This window comes from Poecilia reticulata, chromosome 19, assembly GCF_904066995.2.
Source record: "Poecilia reticulata chromosome 19, P_reticulata-male-v2, whole genome shotgun sequence".
Classification (NCBI taxonomy): Eukaryota; Metazoa; Chordata; class Actinopteri; order Cyprinodontiformes; family Poeciliidae; genus Poecilia; species Poecilia reticulata.
In genome coordinates this window covers 1,238,069-1,261,400 of record NC_088848.1, presented here as the reverse complement: position 1 = coordinate 1,261,400, position 23,332 = coordinate 1,238,069, and the positions used below count along the sequence as shown (strand labels likewise).

Below are 23,332 nucleotides of genomic sequence, written 5' to 3'. Positions count from 1 at the left end.
TCCAGCTGTGTGTTTGTTCTATAATTCTGCTTTCTATTCCAATCAATCTGCTGTTGTTACTGGTCCCTACAACATGGATTAGGATTGTGGCAGTAATTGTAATTATTATGAAGAATGTTTATTTGGTTGAAAATGTGTGTTCCTTGACATCAGGTGTGAGGTCCCATATGGAAATCGGGACATTTTCCAACTCAAACTAATGATATATTTGTAAAATCTGGGATGATTCATCAATTTCGGGGACAAGATCATCCTTATCTAACTCCAGACATATGTATTTTCCGACCATATGACATGGATGTTCCTTTGGGAATTTCCAAAGGCTGTAAGAGTTGTTTTGAAAGTTTCCTGTTCAGGTATAAGGCCTTGTGATGACTTAAAGACGTATGCAGCACGGGATGATCCTGGTATCAATAACATGGTTTTATTGAATTGTACTGCTTTTCCCAATGGTTCTAGGTTTACTGTAAATATTTCTGGTAAGATGTTAACAAATGTTTGGGTTTCTCTACCTAGCATGAAGGTAGAAACATTCTGGTTCCTTCTAGAGTATGTGAGATTGTTTGGTTCAGGGGGTTGGATAGTGTGAGTGAGTTTTTTTTTTGGAGTGATTCTTATTATAAAACATGATGTTTAACACTCTTGTATGGATTAATGAGCGATGCGCAGCATTGCGGGATGTGGAACCACTGTGATGTGTTACCATGAGTGTGGTGCACGAATACAGTTTTATGAAGACTATTTCTATTTATGATTTTTCCTTAAAACCTTTGAGGTGAAAATATAGGTGGATTGGGAGGACATTTGGATTTTTTTTTATATGGAAATTTTCTTGGGAGTAAGTGATTATTTGGTAATCAAAAGGGTGGAATGTAATAGAAAATTTCGTTTTCAGTCTTATTTCATTCCTGAAGGAACTGATGATACTTTTTACCATTTATTTACTGATAATATCTGCTTTGTTTTTGTATTTCTGCAAGATGTGTTTGTCCATTAAATAAGTTTTGCAAATAATGTTAAGATGTTTCTACAGCTGTGATAGCAGAAGAGACCTGAAGACGTCTTGGGTAAAATGCTTGATCTAATGATTGTCTTAAAGGACTGATGTGTGGAATGTAGTTTGTACCCTGTTTGAGCTGAACCCATGAACTGACAAAGAAGTGTTAGAAGTTCCTCCTGAAATCCTTATCAACTGTCTTTCCTGCCATAAAATCATCTCCTCCAAGAGGTGAGAGATAGTTCATGAGGCGGGGGTCAGGGTGTCTCTGTGGCCATCTGGCAGTAGAGATAACATCAGACTTTGGGAGGGTCTTTGTCTTGCTGTGACTATATAACGATGTGATGTGTGTTGCTCAGGGCTCTTCTACTGACTGCGCTCAGTGAGAAGGGTCTTCGAACGCTTTTGCCTTCGAATAAAGAAACTTAAAGACAAAGATTAATCTTTCTCTTATTATTGAAACAGATTCTCATTCCTTGATAATGAAATTTCCATAACACCTTTTATGACTCAGTGTCAGATTTCTGCTGCCGTTGGTCATAATCTGTCATTTAATCTGCTAATCTGCAGCACAATCCCTGAAGTTTATGCATTAATTCAAACTTTTAACTGAAATATAATTAATTTGTGATAAACCTGCAGTTTGTGTTTCAGCAGCCGCTGCAGCATAAAGCAGCAGAAATTGATCCAAAAATCGATCCGACGTTTCATCTTTCCCTGAAAGGACATTTCTGCCTGCGATGAAACCAGATTCTGTTCCTGGATCCCAGGAAGAGGCGGCGGATCATTTTACTCCAACCTGCAGATTGGAGCTTCAGTTTGACCAGAACCAGAAGGTTCTGGTCCATTCACTGCAGATGTGCCAGATAATCCAGGCCTGAGGACATCCTGATCTACGCTGCTCTTATCGGCCAGACGGGCCGGCCAGAGGCATAAGCACAGTTTGAGAGATTGAATTCAGTCAGACGAGCACAAGTTTGACCAAACGTGACAAATTAAAGGTAATAATTACAAACCTGAGGTGGGAAAATCATGAAACATTACACTGAAAAAAGAGAACGGCGCTCCAAGCTAAAAAAAATAATTTTACATGTCAAACTTCATTTACGTTTCTTTAACGTGACAACTTAATAAACGTAAGATATTTACTAGGATAACCTTCATTTGATTATTTGCAACAAATCAAGTTGGATCTCCTGCCTTCTTTTTGTTTTAACGGTTACAAAACACGAACATGCATCAAAGCAGCTAAAATGTATCAATACCAGAACAGGAAAGTATTAATAAATCTAAAATATGGAAATTAAATATAAAAAATATTTTAAAAATAAACTTAAAGTAGGAAGTTAGTCACTCTGGCTAAATCTGTCATATTTACACGATGAATTAATGTTGATTAATATTCATAGTTACCTTTATGAAAATAACCAAATGCTCTAAATTGCCTCTTTAACTCAGTTACTTGTTTAACAGAAATGTAAAATCCTGTAAAGGAGAACTAGGCGCCCCCAGGTAATACTCCGCCCAGGGCCGCCGCCACATCGGACCGGCCCTGCGGCGGATCGCGATAACTCTGGTTTTCACCTTATGGATCAGTTTTAGGCATTCAGAGGATCCACCTACCCGTAAATCTTCCCCAGAGTCTTCGCTGCCACAGCTTTGAACCTGTCCGGTCGGATCTCCATCCTCACGGTCCGGTCCGGTCCGGTTCCGAGCGCACAGCTGTCTCCTCTGCTTCCTTTAAAAAATCCGCTTTTATTCACCTGATCATCAGATTCCTTCAAGTTCCCAAATCTGAGGCAGCTGTCCCGGGATTTTCTGGTTTCTAATAATCATAAATACATTTCCAGCCGAACTTTTGCTTCCGGATCCACACGAACTTGTTTTAATGAGGTTTGGGTCCGCGGCGGTTCCCTTGCAGGGAACTTTGGGGAGGATTCATGGCCAGGCGGCGTCTGTGGCCGCGGTGCTGAAGCAGATTACAGCTGCCTGCCTGCGCTAATCTCCAGCAGTGAGTAGTGGAGGAGAGCATGTCACTTCCTCCTCCCGGCGCTCCGGCTTTTTTCAGCCCAGCGGGCTATTCTGGGCGCGCAGCGGCCGTGAATGGAGGGAGTGAACCCGGACCGGGGCACGCAGGACTCACCGGGCGGGAACCGCCTGCGGGACGCTTCCCGGTTTGATGCTCCCCGGAAGGTTTGATGCTCCCCGGAAGGTTTGCGCTTCTTATGCGTCCAAGAATCAACTTTAAACTGCGTTAAAACGCATGGTGTGAAGTGTTTACTACAACTTTATTATTTATATAAATTACAAATGGGCAGAGTTGGGTAGTAACTATATTTACTTGAGTAACTTTTTTGAATTACTTTTAGGAGTATTTTACGTTGTACTTTTCACTTTTACGTGAGTAATTTTATTCGTTAAATGTTAAAGGTTTTCGTTTTAATGATTATCTTCTTAAAGGGCCAGTGTCCTGCGTTTTCCAGACACATGGTGTCATTTTGTGGCACAGCCAGTAAATATGTTACCTTCAGTTGTTATAAAAATGATAGAAATATCAAATTTGACCTGATTTATTAATTGGGCCTCTGTCTCTTTAAGAACTCCTGCTCTTTCTGAAGCTCCGCCTCCAGGAAGTCGTCCCAACATGGCTCCTCTGTTAACCCTTTAACGTTTTTACCAGCGTTGCTCTGAGCAGCAGCTCCTATAATGAGCTGTTTGCTAATTTCTGCTGGCTAGTCTGAAGGAGCAGAGTGGGGGAGGAGCTGCACCTTGGAGGCGGGGCTAGGTCCTCCCAGGCGTTTTGCTCAGCTGAGTGGTTGCCATGGAGACTGAAGGATTTGTCAAACATGAAGGAATCAAAGCAACACTGCAGGTTTGTTTCTGATGAGGGAAAAACATGAAAACATGATGGGAAGATATAAAAAAGTGGATTTTTAAAAATAAACTGTAAATAGTTCCAGCTCCTCTGGTCCAAAAACGGTTTGGTTAACTGGTTTCTGCCCAGTTTGGATCAAGTCATCAACTATTTAAACCAAAGTATCAAAATGATTTCTGACTTTTAGCAATCTGATAAAAAAGAGATTTATTTAAAATATTTGTTCCAACAGCTAAAAAATCCAGGATTCTAGAAATCGGTTTCCCTTTAAGGCCCGTTGGTCTGAACCTGCAGCTTCGTGGCCACAGGTGGTTGAATCTGAGAGAAAATGACCTTTAGTGGCTCCAGAATGAACAGAAACAACATTAAACTTCAGGCTCAGCTGATCTGGGGCTTTGATCTGATTTATCCGTTTTATTTCCTGGAACGAAGTCATGAGAGACTCAATTCCCAGACTGACGGAAAACAATGAAACCAAACCAACGATTCCGATTCTGAGGCTTTTATTTCCTACTGAGCAGGAAGCTGCTGATTTTACTTAAACTGGCAAAACTTCTCACATTGGAGCTGGTGGTGAGGGGTCAGAGGTCAGCGGGGTCATGGTTCATAGAGCTAGGGATGGACGGAGAATAAACTAGAAAGCACAGCCATATGGAGCTAAATCAGGGCCATAAAGTTTGTTCAAAAGTGAAAAAATTACAACCAAAAAAAACTTGAAACTAAAACAAAATTGAGACAAAAAAATTAGAATAAAAATTGTGACACAAACATAATTAAGGAAATGAAAAAAAATTTTAAGTGAAAAACTAAAGAAAAGAAGAAAATTAAAATTGAAAAAAATTTGAAACAGAAAAATAATTTGAAACTTAAAAAAAAAAGTTTAAAACTGAAATAGGAAGTTCAAAACTACTTTTCAGATTCAAGTTTTTCAGTTTCAGATCTTTTTTTAAGAAATTTTTTTTTACTATGAACAAACCGTATGGCCCTTTTGGAGCTCCATACAGCGACCTGTGCAGCCTGCGCTTCAGATGCAGCTCTTCTCCAGATCCTGAGCCGATATGGTTCTCAGGGAGCGCGAGGAGAGGAAGAGCGGCGGGAACGGCATGGAGGCCAGAGGCGGCGACAGGCCGGGCGCCACGGAGATGATGGACGGCGTCTCCGCCAGCGAGCCGTAGCCCGATTTCTGCAAACTCATGGAGGACGAGTCGGCAGCAGGGCCGTGGAAAAACCCGGGAGCGTCCAGGGCGTCTGCGGTGCCCTCTGCAGGCGGGAGGTCAGAAAATCAGATGAAAGTTTAAGACAATAGTCTTAATAATAACAGACAAACTTTCCATTAATACAACATAAAAATCATAATAATACCACAAGAAAACTTGCAATAATGAGCAAATAAAGTTCAACAAGAATAAAGTAATAACACAACAAAAAGTCACATAACAGAATAAAGTTGTAATAATTTGAGAATGAGGTCAGAAAATTACCAGAACAAAGTTTAAATGATGTGTGGAAAAAGTTACAAAGATATCAGAATGAAGTCATAATACAAAAATAAATTAATTATAACAAAGACTTTCTGTGAGAATAAAGTTCTAATAATAAAAAAAACATTTATGATAAAAGTCAGAATAATGTACAAATAAAGTACAAATTTATTCCAATCATTTTAATCCCATAATTTAATCTTTTTCTGAGCCCGGCCCTGTGACGCTCCATCATATTTTAGAAAAATTAAAAATGTTAATTTTTCTAAACTTGTGTGGACCGGGGCCCAAACCTGCCTCCTGCCCCGGGCCCCAGATCCTCCTGACCGACCCTGGACGGGATGACTCGGCTCTGATTGGAGGAACTTTCAATGCAAAGTGAGAGAAGCAGGAGAGTTTTGGTCGGGCGCGTGGCGGGCAGACCTGGGTCTTCCTGCAGCTGCGTGTGCAGGTACTGCTGTTTGGTGTAGAAGTTGTTGTAGATGCAGTAAACCGCAGCCATCAGAGCGACAGTCCCGACTGACGCGGCGATGAAAAGGAAAATCTTGGCGTTGTCTTTGTCTACGTGAGCGTCTGGATCAGAACCGGCAGGAAAACGTTACAGCTGCAGTAACTTTTATTAAAATCCTTTTCATCACGACGGTTTGGAATGAGACAAAAAACAAGCTCCTCTTCTTTTTCAATTACTGACTATAAACAACCAATCAGAGCCAGGAGGCGGGGCTTAGCGCTGTCAATCACCCTCCAACTCTCTGAGACGCTACAACTTGTTGTAAATGCTAATGCTAGTTAGCATAGCCACCGATTACATTTTTTCTGTAAGTTGCTTCTCTGCCATTAGCGCATACAGCAGCTGGTAGATGAGGATGATTGGCAGCGCTAAGCTCCTCCTCCTGGCTCTGATTGGTTGTTTTTGGTGAATTTCTGTCTCACAACAAACTGCCAACATGGAGAGATTTAATTTATAAGAGTTACTGCAGCTTTAAATCCACTGGAGCCAAAGTCCGGGAACTTACACGTCCTCTTGGCGTTGAGACGAGCTGCGTCGTCCTGGACCAGGAGGTCCCGGAGGTGAGGAGGAGGAGGAGGAAGAGCCGGGCTCATCTTCCTCTCAGGCTGCAGGGTGACCTGAGAGCTGCTGGGCGGAAACATCAGCAGGAGGCACAGAGCGGCAAGGCCTCCCATGGCGACCAGCTGAAACACAAACAAACTCCTCCGTGTTCCTCAGCCTTAAAGGGCCGGTACCGTGTCTTCCAGCCACATGGGGCCACTTTACTGCAGAACTAAGGTGTTGTGTTACTTTCAGTATTTATAAAAAAAACTATATATATCAAATATGATTTAGAAAAATGTTGAGCTGAATAATAAAACAAAAGTGAAGCATTTTGTCTGCGTGTTCAGTAATAATGCAGTAAACTGGATTCCACACCTTTGGACCAGGAACTGATCAGAATGGGGCACAAAAAGTTTTGTATATCAAATATGAATTAAAATAACATTTGTCTTTGTAATTTATCATCTTCAAATTGGGCCTCTGTCTCTTTAAGAAGCTCCTGCTCCTTCTGAAGCTCCGCCTCCAGGAAGTCGTCCCAACATGGCTCCTCTGTTAACCCTTTAACGTTTTTACCAGCGCTGCTCTGAGCAGCAGCTCCTATAATGAGCTGTTTGCTCATTTCTGCTGGCTAGTCTGAAGGAGCTGAATGGGGGAGGAGCTGCGCCTTGGAGGCGGGGCTAGGTCCACCCAGGCATTTAGCAGCTGAATGGTTGCCATGGAGATGAAAGGATCTCTAACATTAAACACTCCATGTTTGCTTTGATGAGGGAAAAACATGAAAACATGATGGAAAGATTGAAATAAAGTCGATTTTAAATTATACCGCCCCTTTAATGTTTTTTATGAGCTCTTAATGAAAATGTTTTCACTGTTTCTCATCTTTCTTTCACACTAAGACTGAAACTGAAGCCCAGATTTTCTTCCCCTTTCAAACATTCAGATCTCTAAAGAAAAGCCGGACGTGATTAAAAATGAGTTTTTACCTGAGTTTTAGGAACCGAGGCGCTGCTTTCCTCTGGCTGCTGCTGTTCTCTCTGCCTTTCCGGCTGAATGGAGTGAGACTGGATCCAAGACGACTCAAATCCCCAAAGACGTCGTTGTTTCTTCAGGGAATCCCGCAGAAAAGCAGCTTCATGTCATGGAGACGGAGATTATTAAACGCTGATCTGCAGCACTTTGAACCAGATAAAACATAAAGAGGAAAGAACGAAACAATAAAGGATCTTTGTGTGAATGTGAAGGGGAGTTTATTGTCTTTAAAAAGGTGAAATAAATAGTGACATCATTTAATTTGAATAAAGACGATCTTTGTTTTACTTCTTCTGGTTTTAAATGAGTTTAAACCTGAGACTGAGGCAGTTAATATAGAAATCAGTTAAATGGAAAATGGACCGTAAGTTCAGCTTTCAGTTTGTAGAAATAAAAACTGCATCTGAAACCGGAACAGATTTAAAAATAAGTTTTTATACCAGAACAGCTTGTTTTTGAAGGCTGCAGCTCCCCCTTGTGGTGAGTGATGAGTACAGCAACTCAAAACGGCATTATTTTCTGTGCTTTATTTTCCAAGAAAATATTTAATATTAAAATGTTTTATAAAATCAGTAATCATTTATATATGTGTGCGTAATATTCAAATGTTTTACCTTTTAAGTGTTTTTGTGGTTTTTCTTTAAATTTCAACCAGAATATTCAAATATTTACTAAATGTAAACGTTTCAATATGAACCGATTGCTAAATTAGTCATAATGTATATTTGTGGTTTCTTTCTCTCCATCTGTTGGCTTAAATACGTTAAACTGTTTAAAAACTAGTAGATAAATATTAAAATAAAACAAACTAAATGAATCTACATTGTTTCACCTTTTGAACTGAAACGCAGAAACAAATTTACGTTTTTTTCTCTTTCCTGACGTCAACAGAGCCGAGCGTTTCAACATTTCCTCCCCGGTCAGTCAGCTTCACGTTTCAGACCAGCCTGGTCCCCAAACGTCAGGAAAAACAAGACTTTCCGACAGAGATTCATTTCCTGACCTTTGACCTCAGAGTTTCTTTCCCAGGCAGAAAAAGGAGCAGATTTCACACAGCAGGGAGCCGAAATGTTTCATCAACCCCACGATCCTGCAGAAAGCAAAACGTCGCCGAAACTCGGATTGAAGACAGAAAAGGACAAAATACCAACCAAAAACCCAGAAACGTTTAGAATAATCTGAAAAATAATTAATCCCAGAATTTGTTGTTTGAAAATCCTGGTCTGAGCTCTAAAAGTCAGAAATTTACTAGAAAAACTAAAACTTTGAAATTAAATGTTCATCAACAAAACAAGGATATTTTCTGAGCAACAAGTTAAAAACTGGCAAGAAAAAACTTTCAGATTCACGTCAGACGTGCCAGAAGAGCTTTGAGCTTGAAATTTGTAAAACATAGAACAAAAATAATAAAAATAAAAATGAAAGGATGTTTTTAAATTAATCTCAGGCATTTTAAGCTTGTGGAAAATTGAGTTTTGAAAAATCCAATCATAAATTTTCATGTTTTTTCTGCTTACCTGGAACCAAAGAAATGCAAAAAGTTTTTCCTTCCAGCTGCAGGTTAGTTTCTGACTTCCTCACAGATCATTTCAGTCAAATCAGTAAAAAGGAAGAAATTAAATATTCAGAGCTTGAAAACTGAATCCAGGAAGGAAATAGAATCTGACAGGAACAAAAAGATTTTGCTGCAGAAGTTTTATTATGACAAATACAGAAAATTTGTTTTTACATTTGTAAAACATTAAATACCAGAAAGATTTCAACATTTTGTTTCGTCTTATTTATGTTGAAGGCACTTAAAATGCAGCTTTTTATGTTCATGTGACTCAAGTTTAAAACATTAAGAGTGAAAAATAACGGAATAAAAACTAAAAATCACAAAAAGCAGAAGACAAACTAAAAATATCTACAAGCTCATTTAATTTAGCTTCAGTTTCTGCTTTTTACATATTTACACTGCAGACGAGGCTCAAACGACTGATTCAGTCAGCAGAACCACCATGTCATGAGGCTGAAACCAAACCAGACCCAACACTTTGTCTGGACCCGGACAGAACCTGGAACCAAAGAGCAGGAAGCACCGATTTACTAATCTGAGCCAATACCAATAACCGATATCTATCTGGGAGATTAATAATTATTAGAACCGCAATAAATGTTGGAGTCTCACCTGCTCATTCAGGTGTTTTTTCTTTGTGAAAAGTAAAAAATGTATTAGTGAAATAGTGAAGTTGGCAACAGGGTTCTGACCGTTGCTGAGCGGGCGGATCGGTCAGCAGAGGTCTGGTTTCCAGACGGTAGTGGAGGTAGATGAGATCAGAAAACATCAGCTTCACACGCAACTTTCAGCCAAACGGCGAATGTTTTGGAAATGGAGGCTGATATGTAAATACTTTTGGGGCTTCATGACGTATCGGTATCGGTATCGGCTTTAAGGAGTACATTCTGTTAATGACATAGATTAACACATTACAATTTTAACACAATTGCATTTTTTTCTTTTAGAGCCTTCGTATTCACGCGTAACGTCACTTTACAGTGTCAAAAGTACCGATATAAATGATATCGGTTATCGGATACAAGAACAGGATTAATATCAGTATCAGCCTAAATATTTGATCATCTTTCCTCTGGACCAGAACCGCCGACACCATTTCAGTCGAACCTTCTGTTTCTGTCAGCAACAGAATAAACATCGAAACAAATAAACATCGGAAGCTCCGGTTTTACTCATCGGACCGATTACGTAATGATACCGATGTTCACGCCGATATATCGTGAAAACAAACATTTCTCGTTAACAGTGTTTGTAAACATTTACGGCGCCGTAAACATCCAGGTCTGAAAACGACAAACTGAAGATTCAGATCAAATGTTTGGCAGACGAGCTGCAGAAACCGAAACGCGGACGGCAGCTCGGTTCATGAGGTCAGTCTGAAAGGTCAAGAGGTCGCGGACGTGCAGCCGCGTCGCTTCTGAACCATCAGTTTGTAAAACATGTGCAGGAACGGATCATGACGGGTTGGGTCAGCAGCGTTTCAGTTCCTCAAATATCAACTTTTTAAGACATTCCTGTTGGAAAAATAATTTAATAAATCCATAAATTTATGGATTTAATTTGACTTTGTGAAAATAAATAGGGGAAAAGGTTTTAAATATTTAAAAATTAAACTTTTTGCTCCAGAAATGGTGAATTAAAGTTGTTATGGCAGAATTTTGGCCATTTCTGCGACATTAGGGCCGAAAAATGAGAAAAAAGTCACAATATTATCCAAATAAAGTCGTAATATTACGAGAATAAACTCATGAAAAAAGTCGTAAAATGCAGAAAGACAAGAAAAAAAAGATAAAAACCAGAATAAAAATCACAACAATGTGAGAAAAAAGTGTAAGACAAAAGTTACAATGTCGTAAAATCAAAACACGAGAAACAAGTTGTAATAAAGTTGTAATAACTACATTATAGTCATATTATTACCAGAAGTTGTAATAATGAGTGAAAAAGAGAAATATTACAGAATAGTCACGACAAAGTTATTTGCGAAAAAAAGTTATAATACTAGAAAGTTGTAATGAAATGAAAAACGTAAGAAAAACGTAACGATTGGAGAAAACGTCGGAATGATGCGATAAAAGCGGAATGAAGTGATTCCAGGATAAATCCGACACAGGAACGCTGAGCATCTGAGGAATTTATATTCTGGAACGAAGGTTTTACAGAGAAAACCAGCCTGGAATATTCAACCGGATGAGATTCAAATAGAGCTCAAATATCTGAAAAACAACTTTTCTCGTAATTTTACGACTTTTCTTCTGGTAATATTATGATTTTATCATTGTAATTAAAAATAATCTCTTAGTCCGGCCCTAATCCTGCGTCGTGCGTTTCTCTAAGACTCAGACGGTATGAAGCCGTTCCGGTGATCCAGGTCGGTCCGATCCGGGTTGGTCCGATCCGGGTTGGTCCGATCCGGGTCGGTCCGGTCCGGGTCGGTCCGGTCCGGGTCGGTCCGGTCCGGGTCGGTCCGATCCGGGTCGGTCCGATCCGGGTTGGTCCGATCCGGGTCGGTCCGGTCCGGGTCGGTCATGTCCGTCATGGGCGTTTCGTCAAAGTTAACGATGCGGTAGAGACCCGCCTCCAGGTGCCTGCTGGTCGGCCGCCTGCGGTCCTGCAGAACCGAGTAGATGAACCCGACCGGGACGGGCAGCATGGCGAAGACGATCAGCAGAGCCAGAACCGCCAGAGCCCAGCCGGGGTACGGCAGCCGGACCTCCGACGCCTGGAAAGCAAAACATCCATCAGACGGAAAACGATTAAAGCTTTAAAGCTTCAGGCTTCATGTTTTCCTCCGTTGCAACAACAAACTTCAACATTTCAGCAGCTTCGCTTATGATGCTAATAAAATCTGAAAAGTGCGGTGTGCACTTGTGTTCAGATTATAACGTACAGAAACAACTTTGACTTTGTTGATTCACAAATGGAAAGAAAGGAAAAGAAATAAAGCGTGTAACTGAGATCGTTCTGGTTTCTGATTATTGGTGATTATTGGTGATTTTAATGAGCCCCTGAAGGCGGTTCTGACCCGCTGCGTACCGTTTCCTGGTTCCAGCTCATGTACGTCGGCGCCTCCATGAACATGCGGACGGTGGTGGCGGCCAGCAGCCCCAGCATGGCCAGCAGGCACACGTACTTCCACAGGTACTTGTAGACGGCCGACGGCCTCCAGCCCAGCATGGCCTCCATGTCGTCCAGGAACCTGGAGGGAGACCAGAGACCGGCGATGGCGGCGTCAGCGCCAGCGCCATCAGCGCGGCGCGGCGGCGGAGGCCTCACCTGTCGGCGCCGTAGAGCCACGACACGCTGAAGGTCTCGAACACGACGACGATGATGAGCGGCAGCGTGGCGGAGTAATCGTCGAACATCGTCACAAAGTAGTTCCCGCAGCGCTGCGTGAAGAGCAGGCCGATCAGGAAGCCCGCCACGCAGCTGGCCACTGGAACCAAGATGGACGCCGGTTAGGGACAGAGGTCAGAAGGTCAACCAGGCTGGATGACGCTGACGGTACAGAAACTTCCCACAGGAAACACCAAACATTTAAACATCCCAGTTTGGAGAAAAAAACTATAAAAATACTGGAGATGAACTGGAGATTCACCAGTAAGGATGGAGCCGAGATGAGATTTACCAGTCTGAACTGGTTTCCCCCCAGTCTGAACTGGTTTCCCCCCAGTCTGAACTGGTTTCCTCCCCGTCTGAACCGGTTTCCTCCCAGTCTGAACTGGTTTCCCCCCAGTCTGAACTGGTTGTTTACCAGTCTGAACTGGTTTGCCCCCAGTCTGAACTGGTTTCCCCCCAGTCTGAACTGGTTTCCCCCCAGTCTGAACTGGTTTCCTCCCCGTCTGAACCGGTTTCCTCCCAGTCTGAACTGGTTTCCCCCCAGTCTGAACTGGTTGTTTACCAGTCTGAACTGGTTTTCTCCCAGTCTGAACTGGTTGATCCCCAGTCTGAACTGGTTGTTTACCAGTCTGAACTGGTTTCCCCCCAGTCTGAACTGGTTTCCCCCCAGTCTGAACTGGTTTCCCCCCAGTCTGAACTGGTTTCCCCCCAGTCTGAACTGGTTTCCTCCCCGTCTGAACCGGTTTCCTCCCAGTCTGAACTGGTTTCCCCCCAGTCTGAACTGGTTGTTTACCAGTCTGAACTGGTTTTCTCCCAGTCTGAACTGGTTGATCCCCAGTCTGAACTGGTTTTCTCCCAGTCTGAACTGGTTTTCTCCCAGTCTGAACTGGTTTTCTCCCAGTCTGAACTGGTTTTCTCCCAGTCTGAACTGGTTTTCTCCCAGTCTGAACTGGTTGTTTACCAGTCTGAACTGGTTGTTTACCAGTCTGAACTGGTTTCCCCCCAGTCTGAACTGGTTTCCTCCCCGTCTGAACCGGTTTCCTCCCAGTCTGAACTGGTTTCCCCCCAGTCTGAACTGGTTGTTTACCAGTCTGAACTGGTTTTCTCCCAGTCTGAACTGGTTGATCCCCAGTCTGAACTGGTTTTCTCCCAGTCTGAACTGGTTTTCTCCCAGTCTGAACTGGTTTTCTCCCAGTCTGAACTGGTTGTTTACCAGTCTGAACTGGTTGTTTACCAGTCTGAACTGGTTTCCCCCCAGTCTGAACTGGTTTCCCCCCAGTCTGAACTGGTTTCCCCCCAGTCTGAACTGGTTTCCCCCCAGTCTGAACTGGCTTACCAGTGAGCTTGGTCTTGTTGCGGGCCAGCGAGGCGAAGCGGTCCCGGAGCGGCGCCAGGATTCCCTCCATGGTTCCGAACATGGTGCTGAGTCCGAGGTTGAGCAGCATGAGGAAGAAGAGGGCCGACCAGAAGGGGCTGCCGGGCAGCAGCGTCATGGCCTCCGTGAAGGCGATGAAGGCCAGGCCCGTCCCCTCCACGCCCTGCAACCAAACGCAGCCGCCGTCAGCGCCGCCCAGAGGTCAAAGGTCAACCTGAAACACGCCTCACCGTCTGCATCTCCTTCTCCAGGTCGCAGTCGGTCAGATTCGCCAGAGTCTCTTTATGCTGGGTGAACCAGGAGCTGTAGGCCCGCCAGTCCACAGAGTCCGGGTCGGAAAGGTTAAAGGTCGACAGGCTGGCATGATGCTGCCACTGCAGCTGCTCCAGGTTCCTGCAGGAGACAAACGAAGGAAATGAGACGAAAAGTTTACAAAGTAAAACGACAAGAAATAAATAAAAAACAAACAAAAATAATGAACAAATCAAATGGAGAGAATAGAGGAAATAAAAACAAAAAATGCAAAAACGGAGGAAATGAATACAAAGAAAAATACAAAAACTGGAAACAAAAAGGAAATAAAGTATAAAAACATTTAAAATACAACAAAAAAAATTAGAATGAAGAAAATCCAAAAGGACAAAACGAATAAATAAAAAAGTGAGGAAAGGAAACCAATATGGCCGACCTGCCCCGCCTCCCTCTGCCCTCTGACCCCACCTGGCCACGCAGGCCACGACCCTTTTCTTGGCGCGGAAGCCGAGCACGGCGAACACCACCAGCGTGGCGAGCAGCGAGGTCAGGAAGTTGATGGAGGAGACGGTGAAGGCGTCGCGGTGGCAGTTGTTGTTCTTGGGGTTGTAGGAGGAGTAGGCGATGACGGAGCCGAAGCCCAGGCCCAGAGCGAAGAACACCTGCGTGGCCGCCTGGCGCCACACCTGGATGTCCGCCCAGATCGACAGCTGCAAGCACACGGCGACAGGTCAGAGGTCGGCCGAGGGAAACGCCGGGCGGGCGGGCCGGGCGTTACCTTGGGGTAGAACATGTGGGTGATTCCCTCTGCGGCGCCGTCCAGCATGAGGCCGCGGATCAGGAAGCAGACCAGAACCACGTAGGGGAAGATGGAGGAGAAATACATGACCTGGAACCGAACAGACGATCAATCTGACCGATTATTGGAAAACCTGCCAGGTGTCGAGTCGACCAGCTGAAAGGTTTAGCTGCTGCCGTTAGCTTCCTCGTGTTAGCAGCTTAGCATTAGCTCCTGCTAACTGGGTTTAGCGGTTCATCCATCCCACATTTAGTTAAACTGAAACGGGTCAAGCCTTTCATATCGGTCGATATCAATAATTATTGATCAGGTTTTTGTTTTAATCATCTGAAATGCTTACAAACTCCTGGGTGACTGATTTCAAGATGAGTTTTTAAACTTAGTAGCACAAATAAGCTAAAGAAAAATGCAGTTTCCATTCATATTGTATAATTAATTACAGTTAATAACAGCACAAACTAAAACATGACTAAATGTTTTAAACCTCTCTGGTTGAGATGCTTTCAAAAACATCTTTAGATAAAAGTTTTCTGGCAGTTAGCAAAAAGTTTATTTAACTTCCAACGGTGAGAAAAAATGAAGCGTTTTTAAATGTCCAGTTTCAGCTGAATGCAGGTTTCGCAGATTTAATGTTGTTTAAACCAAACATGGAGTTTGAATATTGACAACTTTCAAGGACTTGATGAAGAAATCAAGCACTTTCCAAACCTTGAAAACACCACATTGAAATACAAGCGATTTCCAAACACAGAACTGAATCGGGATGGTTTCGGTTTGAAGGCAGAAGCCGGTGAGTGACCTTGACGGAGGACTTGATGCCCTTGAACATCCCCAGGCAGACGATGGTCCAGGCGGCCAGCAGGCAGCCCACGATGTAGGGGTTGAAGGATCCCACCTGGTCGATGGAGTCGGTGATGTCCAGCGCGCTGCGGTACCAGAAGAACGACGTCGGGGAACTCGCCTCGCATTCCTTCTCTGGAGCCCAAAACAAGACGCCTCGCCGTTAGAAACCAACCGGCTCCTCCTGGCCGGGAACGTCAGTGCTCTGCGTTTTTTACCCGTTGCGTTTCCGTGTTCGGGGCACTGTTGCCAAGGCAACGGGTCCTGGAAGGAGTTCCCGAGGTAGAAGAGGCTCCAGGCGAGGATGACGTTGTAGTAGAGCGCCACGAAGAAGCAGACCTGCAGGGAAAAACAAAAATCTGTAGAGATCCACTCAGAACGCTCAAAAATCAGTTCCAGTCTGGATTTTAGTCTGACATTTTATTTTGAATCATTTTTGATTTGTTACTTTTTTAACAGAAAGCAAGGCAGCTATGCTAGCACGATGCTGGTCGTGAAAACTGGATATCTGGATAAATGATAAATCAGATGTTCTCTGAGTTTTTCTGCTCGTATTTCATCAGAACTTCTCATCCACAGATGCTTCTCGCTGCGTTTCAGACGTCGGTCATCCGGCGTTTCCCTACCACACAGCTGGAGTAGCCGATTCCCGCCAGCCTGGGAGAGATGGACTTCCAGACTCCGATGCTTCCCTGCCGGATGTCCTGGCCGGCCGCCAGCTCCAGGAAGAACAACGGGATTCCCACAACCAGCATCAGCAACACGTAGAGCAGCAGGAAGGCTCCTGGGGAGGCGGCCGAAAGCAGAAGCTTCAGACAGACGTGATGGAGCTGAAAAGACTGCAGAGGTTACGAACAGGCTTCTGACTGCAGAGAAACGGAAAAGTTACGACCGTTTTCTGTCCTGGAATTCGACCAAAACCGCCTTCGTGCAATTCGAATTGATGACAAAATACATTTGTTCCCGATATCTGGGATTTGTTCTGGATTCCCAACTTAATTTTAAAGCTCAGGAAAATTTGTAAATCTGTGAAAATGAATGTAAACGACTTTCTTCTGATCAGATCCTGTTTGTCTGAACATGATGCTGAACTATGAACACATGCATTAATGTCGTCACACCTTTATTATTGTGTAACCGCCTGAGGACAAACTAACCAATCCGGTTTAAAACCTGCGATGACTTCGTCCAAACAAGAGTTTTAAGACTATTATTGTTTTTGTTTGCTGTGTGAATCAAAACTTGCATTAATAACTTTATTTGTGTTACCCATCAAAATGAATTCGTTCGGCTTAGTCGAGTTCTGTTCTACTATTTAGCGCGCCGTGTTTCGGCCAGGTGATTATTTGTGCTGCGCAACGCTCTCACTTCCACCAAGCAACTGTTGACGAATGCTAACAGTAGTTAGCAACGCTCTCACTTCCACCAAGCAACTGTTGACGAATGCTAACGGTAGTTAGCAACGCTCTCACTTCCACCAAGCAACTGTTGACGAATGCTAACAGTAGTTAGCAACGCTCTCACTTCCACCAAGCAACTGTTGACGAATGCTAACAGTAGTTAGCAACGCTCTCACTTCCACCAAGCAACTGTTGACGAATGCTAACAGTAGTTAGCAAAGCTCTCACTTCCACCAAGCAACTGTTGACGAATGCTAACAGTAGTTAGCAACGCTCTCACTTCCACCAAGCAACTGTTGACGAATGCTAACAGTAGTTAGCAACGCTCTCACTTCCACCAAGCAACTGTTGACGAATGCTAACAGTAGTTAGCAAAGCTCTCACTTCCACCAAGCAACTGTTGACGAATGCTAACAGTAGTTAGCAACGCTCTCACTTCCACCAAGCAACTGTTGACGAATGCTAACAGTAGTTAGCAACGCTCTCACTTCCACCAAGCAACTGTTGACGAATGCTAACAGTAGTTAGCAACGCTCTCACTTCCACTAAGCAACTGTTGACGAATGCTAACAGTAGTTAGCAAAGCTCTCACTTCCACCAAGCAACTGTTGACGAATGCTAACAGTAGTTAGCAACGCTCTCACTTCCACCAAGCAACTGTTGACGAATGCTAACAGTAGTTAGCAACGCTCTCACTTCCACCAAGCAACTGTTAACGAATGCTAACAGTAGTTAGCAACGCTCTCACTTCCACCAAGCAACTGTTGACGAATGCTAACAGTAGTTAGCAACGCTCTCACTTCCACCAAGCAACTGTTGACGAATGCTAACAGTAGTTAGCAACGCTCTCACTTCCACCAAGCAACTGTTGACGAATGCTAACGGCAGTTAGCAACGCTCTCACTTCCACCAAGCAACTGTTGACGAATGCTAACAGTAGTTAGCAACGCTCTCACTTCCACCAAGCAACTGTTGACGAATGCTAACAGTAGTTAGCAACGCTCTCACTTCCACCAAGCAACTGTTGACGAATGCTAACAGTAGTTAGCAACGCTCTCACTTCCACCAAGCAACTGTTGACGAATGCTAACAGTAGTTAGCAACGCTCTCACTTCCACCAAGCAACTGTTGACGAATGCTAACAGTAGTTAGCAACGCTCTCACTTCCACCAAGCAACTGTTGACGAATGCTAACGGTAGTTAGCAACGCTCTCACTTCCACCAAGCAACTGTTGACGAATGCTAACGGCAGTTAGCAACGCTCTCACTTCCACCAAGCAACTGTTGACGAATGCTAACGGCAGTTAGCAACGCTCTCACTTCCACCAAGCAACTGTTGACGAATGCTAACGGCAGTTAGCAACGCTCTCACTTCCACCAAGCAACTGTTGACGAATGCTAACAGTAGTTAGCAACGCTCTCACTTCCACCAAGCAACCGTTGACGAATGCTAACAGTAGTTAGCAACGCTGTCACTTCCACCAAGCAACTGTTGACGAATGCTAACAGTAGTTAGCAACGCTCTCACTTCCACCAAGCAACTGTTGACGAATGCTAACAGTAGTTAGCAACGCTCTCACTTCCACCAAGCAACTGTTGACGAATGCTAACAGTAGTTAGCAACGCTCTCACTTCCACCAAGCAACTGTTGACGAATGCTAACGGTAGTTAGCAACGGAGTTCTGTCACTGAACGCCTCAGCAGGAAACATCCACTACATGATTAATGAATTATCTCAGTAACAAGACATTTTTCCCAAGTCATCAGTGAAATAATCTGCCGGTGGAAATAGTACTTTTTAAAATCAATATGAAGGAATTATTCACCTAAAACGAGCCCCTAGATTTATTGGAAAGTTACTTGTAGGTTAGTTTTGTTTTATTTCATGTGAACTAAGATATTTGCAGAAGGAACTAAATAAAAATACTTGGTAAGATTTTGAGTTTTTGCAGTGCAGCACGTTTTGTTGTTCTGTTTTACAGTTCTAAATGAGTTTCTTTGTAAAGGCAGTTTTACAGATGAACTCTGTTGAAATCTTGTTCTGAAGTTGGTTTTAGACGTTTCTTTGGTTTTCAGTGTTAAACTGGTGGACCAGCCAGTCAGCAGGACAACAGTTTCTTTTAGATGCTGCATCGTTTCAGCTCAAATAAAATAAAAACAAAACAAACGTTCGGTCTGAGCCGCAGCGGCTCGTCACATCCGCTCACCTCCTCCGTTCTGGTGGCACAGATACGGAAACCTCCAGACGTTTCCCAGGCCGACGCTGAATCCCACCTGGGCTAAAAAATATTCCACCTTGCTGTTCCACCCGGCCCGGGACGGAGGCTCGGAGGCGGCCGGCCGCCCGGCGTCGCCGCTGCCGTCCGGGCCCGGCGCCGACGGGCCCGTCTTGTCGCCGTCATCTGGCAGAGGCTGCTTCTCCATCTGGGAGCAGAGCGGATGACAAAACCACCACACGTCACGACGCCTGCTCAGTTCACACGGGTCGTTTCAGAGGATTTAACCGGTACTGGTCGTTCCTCATCGCTTTGAAGAACGGACCAGAGCCGAGGGCTTTGTTACCAAATGGAGCAGAAAACATCAACAGGAGGATTTACGATAAACCAACCGACGCATAGCAGAGAAATAATATTAAATCTACGGCTCTCTAATGCAACGTCTGGGCTGCAACTCTAGGAAAACAGACTTTAATCACCGCTGCAAGAAAACGACGCTGCTGCTGCTTCTTACAGGAATAAACTTTTATTAATGCTCTCATGCTCTGACATGAGATTAATCTGAAAATTTGAGGGGGGGGGGGGCTTAAGCAATTTTTTGACTTTCCAAACAAAAAAGTTTTTAGTTTTTTTTACTACAAAATTTCTGAGATTAATCTCAACATTTTAGGTTTCTTTCTAGTAAATTATTTATTTTTCAGACTGAGAAATTTCCCAGTTTTTTTTTTAAATAAATATGACGTTAATCTGAAAATTTAAGGGTTAATTTAAACAAATTTTAAATTTTTCAAAGTCAAAAGTTTTTTTCTAGAAAATTTCTGTAATTAATGAAAAATTATCTGTTTTTTGGGCAGAAATTTACTTTAAAAAAAAAAAACTATGAAAGTCGATTTTCAGAAGTCAGAATTCTGGGCAGGCAAGTCGGAGGCAGCTCAGACTCAAACTCCAATATGAACATTCACAGAATCTTTTTTTTATTATTATTTTTTCGGTCTTTTATGGGCTACCAATAGCTACTGTTTTTCTCAGAAGTTAGCAACATTGAAACCCTATAGAAACACAAACAAGACGGAAAAAACCGCCACTATCGGCCAAGTTTACCTATCGAACACATGCCGATGTTGTTGCCGATATTATCTTGCATCGCTAATACACAATGAGAACGTACAGAAACGGGACAGGGAAGCAAAGGCTTGTTGAGGTGAGTGTGAAACTACAATGCCAACCAGCCGGCGAGTAAAGATAAGTCCATTTGCCTGGTTTAGGATAATCCCAGATTAGGGGATTTACATCGTAAATGTAAATTCCTCTTGCTTCCGCGCGCGCTGTGAGACAGTAATAAAAAACAATAACCCGACTAGATACCTTGGTCACCATAACAACCCGCACGAACAGGAGCATCTACAGCTTTCAACACAAATCCGCCTTATAGGCAGCAGCTAACACTGTTAGCAAACAGGTAGAGAACATGCGGAGAGATCAAAGAAACTACCTGTTATCCTTTCGCTCGCGCACGTGCCGCTACGAATTCAACCGCCACGCTCACGCAAAACCCGCGCGCCAACGTCTGTCGTCACAGTTCGAAGCCAACATTAAGCACGCGGCGCTATAAATGTTACAGTTTAAGTCTAAAAGAGACGTAAGTTTACCCGCGTGTTCTTCCCACCCACCCAGCAGGACGTGGGCTCCGAGTCCTGCCCGTCTTCCGCCTGACGCAACGAACCAGCGCCGATGCGTTCATGGTCCCCACGGAACGGATGGACAGAGCTAACGTACTCATGTCTAAGCCGGCTAGCTTAGAAACGTAAACGCGTTGGGGCGTTTAGAGGCTAACAGAAGCTAATACTCGATGCCGAAGTCCCGGGTTCGATTCCCAGCCGTGACTCACTTGCTGAATGTTTTTTTTTTTTTCCCACTCTCTCATCTCCCCTCTGAATATCATCAATAAAAACAAATTGTGCCATAAAATAAAATAAAGTAAATAAATCTATAAATACACAAATAATAAAAACCAAAGATAATTTTGCCACTGACCCAGTTTATCCAGCTCAGACCACCGGTCACAGACTACACGTAAATAAATCACACGCTGTTTCTGTCACTTGAACGTCACATCCGATGCCGATTATAAACTTGAATGAGCCGTAAATACTTTGAGATTAGGATTAAATTTTCCAACACGTGTCGGTGTTTTCAGTCAGGCTAAACAGCTGAATTATGCACCAGCTTCTGGAATAAAGGAAAACAGTGAGAATGTAACAGTTAAAACTGTTTTAAAAGAACATTTCAATAGTTTAAGACTCTCATTTCATTTCAGTTTGCTGTATCTTTAGTGATTTTTCTCCTTATTTAGTGCCAGACTTGGTCATACTTTGTTAAAATAATAGTAAAAATCTGAAGCAGCAATAACAACAACACACACACAGGATGCCACGTATGCCGCTGCTCTGGAGGTAAATAAAACAGAAACAACGGAGTAACTTCCCCTTTAAAGAGGCGAGGAAAAAACCTCCTAATTAACCCAATAAATACTCATTAATTACCTGTAAAAGCAGGTAAATCTTCTCCGAGGTTGACCAAATATCCTCACACTAAAGTCAACTTTAGTGTTAAGTCAGGTTAAAACGTGACTCCGCCCCCAACAGTTCCCACTGGAGGACAACAGAGGCCGGAACACACTGTAAAATTAATTTTAATAATTTACCTCCAGACTACTGAGCGTAATTTCAACAACGAAAACTTCCTGACTGACACTTTTCCAGAGGATTCATCCGTATGAGACCCAAAGATCTGGACTTTTTCAGCTGAAACGTTTATGGGAAATTAGAATATAAAATTAATCTCCCACATATTTAAACGTTTTGTTTCAAAGTAGAGTTCAAATGAGAGAAAAATCTCTAAATTCAACCCAAATCAAAACTGACTCGTTTTGACTCGAGGTGATTCCCTTCTAAAGCTTAGAGCGCCCTCCACTGGGCGCCGGACAAACAGCGGTTTATTCATATTTTATGTGATAAACCAACATAAAGTCCTGCACATTTACAAAGCAGAACGAAAAAAAGGTTAATTTCGTCAAGATATTTTACCAATCAAAACCTGAAAAGTGTGGTGTGCATTTGAATTCTGCCCCTTTACTCTGACACTGCCAAACAAAACTAACTGCAGCTGATTAGTCAAAAATATTGAATCTGATCTTAAACTGTTTAAATGCTTGAATTTTAGCAGTCTGAAGATTTAAACGTTTTATATTTCTTTATCAACAATGTTGGTAAATTTGATTTTACAGTTTATAGACAAATTAAAAGATAATTTTTTAAAAAACATGTTAAGATTTAAAGGGTTTACTTTTTAAAAGTAAAACTAATTCCACTGCTCTTGTCGCTGACGCCCAAAGACTCACCATCTCTGACCAGTCTGAGTCTGTAAACACAAAGTCATGCCACACTTTTCAGATTTTTACTGTAGGAACGTTGAAAGACGTTTTTTCCTTCCAGTTCCTGCATGTCCGCTACACGGTGTTGTTCTGTCGGATGAACTACAAAACGCTCTTCAGTCAGAGGCTTCTTCAAGGTTGCTGTAACACAGACTGCTACAGGAGCTCTTTTCTGCCAACAGTCATCACTAATTATTTTAATCAAAATGAGTTGCAACATTTAACCTCCATTTGGGATCAATAAAGTAATTTTGAGTTTGAATCGAATTCGATTAAAAAAATGAAAAGAGAAAATGATAGTAATGAATTTATACGGCAAAACATTAGTGACAATAATCAACAACTGAATATGGCAAGACCTTTCCAACAATGATGAAGTCCCCAACGAACTGAAGCGACACCATGAAGTCAAAACGTTTCTGTTTGCTATAATCCGTCATTCTTCATGTTTTGCTGAGTAAATATGATCAGGTTTAAACTGCGTGACGCTGCTTGTTCAAGGTTGTGTTCAGTTAGTTTCACCTGATAAAAAGCTGATTCAGTTTCACAGAGACATAAAACACAAAACTGAAGCAGAACTTTAAACCAAATAAGCTTCGTTATGTAACATTATAGGACATAATAACTGGGTTTATGTTTTCATCAGTTTTTCACTTTGTGTCGGTTTGTTTACGGCTCCTGCGT

The 23,332-nt window shown here is 42.8% G+C and overlaps 3 protein-coding genes across 6 annotated transcripts in view; all 3 read right to left on the bottom strand.

The window, feature by feature from the left end:
* LOC103481051 (vesicular glutamate transporter 1-like) overlaps positions 1–3,198 on the bottom strand; it is a 29,820-nt gene extending 26,622 nt beyond the window's left edge. The window contains exon 1 of the mRNA XM_008436297.3: positions 2,621–3,198. Within this exon, the coding sequence (XP_008434519.2) occupies positions 2,621–2,682 (62 nt within the window). The 5' untranslated portion in view covers positions 2,683–3,198. The remainder of the gene's footprint in view (positions 1–2,620) is intronic.
* An 864-nt stretch (positions 3,199–4,062) lies between these two features.
* On the bottom strand, positions 4,063–8,999 carry LOC145549081 (uncharacterized). Its single transcript, XM_081600466.1, has 4 exons — positions 7,391–8,999; positions 6,370–6,547; positions 5,777–5,926; positions 4,063–5,132 (listed from the first exon to the last, which is right to left on the bottom strand). The coding sequence occupies exons 2-4, from the start codon at positions 6,536–6,538 to the stop codon at positions 4,897–4,899; spliced, it is 555 nt and encodes a 184-aa protein (XP_081456592.1). The 5' UTR covers positions 6,539–6,547; positions 7,391–8,999; the 3' UTR covers positions 4,063–4,896.
* Positions 9,000–9,116: 117 nt separating this feature from the next.
* LOC103481149 (sodium-dependent neutral amino acid transporter B(0)AT2-like) lies at positions 9,117–21,852 on the bottom strand. 4 transcript variants are annotated; one of them, XM_081600459.1, is made up of 12 exons: positions 21,759–21,852; positions 19,207–19,423; positions 16,226–16,383; positions 15,818–15,938; positions 15,559–15,734; positions 14,739–14,849; positions 14,429–14,670; positions 13,939–14,101; positions 13,670–13,871; positions 12,271–12,430; positions 12,031–12,193; positions 9,117–11,716 (listed from the first exon to the last, which is right to left on the bottom strand). In XM_081600459.1, the coding sequence occupies exons 2-12, from the start codon at positions 19,421–19,423 to the stop codon at positions 11,327–11,329; spliced, it is 2,103 nt and encodes a 700-aa protein (XP_081456585.1). In that variant the 5' UTR covers positions 21,759–21,852; the 3' UTR covers positions 9,117–11,326. The 4 variants fall into 4 exon arrangements, with proteins under 4 accessions (XP_081456585.1, XP_081456583.1, XP_081456584.1 ...); XM_081600457.1 differs by lacking the exon at positions 21,759–21,852 and adding an exon at positions 20,865–20,977; XM_081600458.1 differs by lacking the exon at positions 21,759–21,852 and adding an exon at positions 20,708–20,858.
* Between the last annotated feature and the right edge of the window lie 1,480 nt (positions 21,853–23,332).